The 3,301-nt window shown below is 38.6% G+C and overlaps 1 protein-coding gene across 3 annotated transcripts in view; it reads right to left on the minus strand.

Annotated features, from left to right (window-relative positions):
- The window catches only part of TTC26 (tetratricopeptide repeat domain 26), a 51,938-nt gene that overhangs the window by 16,812 nt on the left and 31,825 nt on the right, over window positions 1-3,301 (minus strand). For all 3 annotated transcript variants that reach the window (XM_015572687.1, XM_015572686.1, XM_006777118.2), the window contains one exon: window positions 226-281. In XM_015572687.1, coding sequence (XP_015428173.1) covers window positions 226-281 — 56 coding nt within the window. The remainder of the gene's footprint in view (window positions 1-225; window positions 282-3,301) is intronic.

Below are 3,301 nucleotides of genomic sequence, written 5' to 3' on the forward strand. Positions count from 1 at the left end.
GGAAAGGGGTGTGGGGGATGCGAGAAGAGACTGGACAAAAATCGTGCACCTATGGATGAGGACAGTGGGTGGGGAGTGAGGGCAGAGGGTGGGGTGGGAACTGAGAGGAGGGAGTTATGGGGGAAAAAAGAGGAACAAATGTAATAATCTGAACAATAAAGATTTAAAATAAAAAAAAAAATAAACAGAACTTGGTTAGTAAAAATATAACATGTTCTTAATTACCTGAGGAGTAGCAGGTTCCAGATCCTTGATTAAGTTATAAGCTTCTTGTACATCATCTGAAATACAAAAAAATAAGTAGCTATACTAGTCTATATTTCAGCAAATTCTTCTGAAACAGTCACCAAAAAGTAAGATCCTTCAGTACTGAAACATTCATGAGAATTATGATCTATTTTATCTGTCCTCTAAGCCTCTGTCAAGTTCAATGTTGAATAGTTATCCTAAAGATAACCAAATATCCTTAGGAAACCCATATTAAGCCATGTAGCACTTAAAAAATGTTCAAGCAAAAAATATAGATTGGGTGTTACATACCAATGACACTATAGTTATCTAAGAAAAACAACCATTTTTAAAAATGTTTCACAACAATAAAATAGATATATACAGAGGTTAGCAAAAGTAGGTTAAATTATCAATCATCATTACCTAAAAGATAAATTCTAAGTAAGGATAAGAAACAATAACAACAATAATAAGACAAATAATATAAATAAATATAATCATTAAATAAAATAATAATACAAGAATAAACTGTTTCGTGTACTCACAACTATAAACCTACTTTTGCTGACCCCTGTATTAAGCATGTAGGAGTGAAATGATATGAAGTCTGTGATTTGCTTTCCAACATCTCAGCAACAACAAAAAAAAGAGGGAGGACAGATGAAAAAAGACTATCAATATCTTGAAAACCATTGACTCTGGGATGATTATGTGGGTGTCCATACTACTTTTGTTTATGTCTGAAAATTTTTATAATAAAAATTGACAATTAAAAGATTAATTTATGAAATATATAAGATGCTTCTCTTTTTTGTTTTATTTTTGTTAATCCTCATCTGAGGATATTTTTCCATTTATTTTTAGAGAGAGTGGAAGAGAGGGAAGGGGAGAAACAGAGAGAGAAAAGCATCAATGTCAGAGAGACACATCTATTGGTTGCCTTCCACAGGCGCCCAACCAAGTCCAGGGATCAAGCCTGCAACTGAGGTCCATGTCCTTGACAAAAATTGAACCCGGACCCTTCAGTCCGAGGGCAAATGTTCTATCCACTGAGCCAAACCAGCTAGGGCAGATGTTTCTTTAATTCTTAACATGAAGTATATTTCTTTGTGCTTACATATCACATAGAGCTGTTTGCAAGTTCATGTTTTTATTTTAATCAACACTTAGCATTTTCCTCAGTGAGGATTATGTTGTCTGCTTGGTTTCTCCCATGCATCTAAACAGTCCCACCCTGTTCGTCTGAAGTCCATGATGGAGTGCCACCTCCAGTGTGTGGCCACCACTGCCCTGTACTTAAAACAAGGGGAGCAAATACAAAACAGCTCATGATAAAAAATGCTTAAGGAGATGTGGGTGTGCATCAAGCATGTCAAACTCAAAGGCTAACACGGGCCAAATAAACAAGGTTTAAGTTTATGTGGGCCGCAAAAAAACAAAAGATTCAATTTTCATAGAAACATAGGTTTACGATTCTGGTCAAGGGCATTAAAAAAAAAAGAAACATAGGTTTATTTCGATAGAGATATGCTGAATACAAAGGGCTGAAACAAATGAGCAATCATTAACAGAAAATAAAAGAATATTATAATAAAAATTAACATTTTTTTTCTTGAACATTAACTTATCAAACACTATAACTGCACAAATTAATAAGTGTAACACAAATAAACTTATTTTTCTTGTTCTCCGAAAGCAAACTATTTCTTGTTGCACACAACAAACAAGTCAGTAGAAGACTAATGACGTGGCAATCGGCTGCTAAAATATTCGCTGCTAATATCAGTGGAGAGAAATGGTGCGCCTGCGCTTAAGGTGTGTAAGAGAAATGAATGCAACACGATTATAGAATCAGTCATTAGCGAACATTGTAGTTCATTATTAATAATTACGTATAACAGGATATTGTAAAAATTAAATTATGAAATTTTTAAAAATATATATTTTATTGATTTTTTTTTTTCAGAGAGGAAGGGAGAGGGATAGAGAGTTAGAAACATCAATGAGAGAGAAACATTGATCAGCTGCCTCCTGCACACCTCCTACTGGGGATGTGCCCACAACCAAGGTACATGCCCTTGACCAGAATCAAACCTGGGACCCTTAAGTCTGCAGGCTGACGCTCTATCCACTGAGCCAAACCAGCTAGGGCAAATTCCAAAATTTTTATTAAAACATTTCTTACATACTGTTATATTGGCTGGGCCACAAAAATATTTGTCGTGGGCCACGAGTTTGACATACTTCCTGTATATTATATACTAGCTGCCCGATGCACAAAATTTGTGCACAGTAGGGTCCCTAGGCCTGGCCAGCAATCAGGGCTGATCAGGGCCTTTTGGCTGCCAGCTGGGGCCTGCCTTCGCTCCGCGCCACCCCCTGGTGGTCAGCGCATGTCATAGCGAGCGATCAAACTCCTGATCGAACTCCTGCGGGGACACTTTGCATATTAGCCTTTTATAAATATAGATGGGGAAACCCTAGGTGCTGGGGTCCAACCCCAGCAGGTCCAAGGGTTCCCCATAGGTGTGGACGGAGTCGGAGAAGAAGGAATGACATGGAGACAGCGTTCAGTTGATCAGCAGCCTTGCCAGGATCTCCAGCGAAGTTCTGGTCTGGATCTCCAGCGAAGTTCTGGTTTGGATCTCCAGCCAGGTTCTGTGTCCATGTTCTCTTGCTAGGTTCTCCAGCCACGTTCTCCAGGTTCTCCAGCCAGGTTCTGTAGCCATGTTCTCTCGCTAGGTTCTCCAGCCAGGTTTGGTTTAGGTTCTCCAACCAGGTTCGGTTGCCAGGTTGTTCAGGACCTTTTGCCATGTTCTCTCCAGTGAAGTTCTTCTGTCTCTAGGTTCTGTGTAGGTTCTGTCTTCTAAGTTCTGTCTCTGTCTTCTAAGTTCTGTGTCTAGAGTTCTGTCTCCTGTTGTCTTGTTGCATCTGTATTTATACCAGTTGATTCTAATCCTATCAATCTCTATTCCAAAGGTTAGGGCGTTTCTTATCTCCATTCCAGGGAGAAAAGATTATGTAGCTTAAGCATGATTGTTTGTAGTTAAAGTGATTAATTACCCATCTG

This window comes from Myotis davidii, unplaced genomic scaffold (assembly GCF_000327345.1).
Source record: "Myotis davidii unplaced genomic scaffold, ASM32734v1 scaffold329, whole genome shotgun sequence".
In the NCBI taxonomy this organism is placed as follows: Eukaryota; Metazoa; Chordata; class Mammalia; order Chiroptera; family Vespertilionidae; genus Myotis; species Myotis davidii.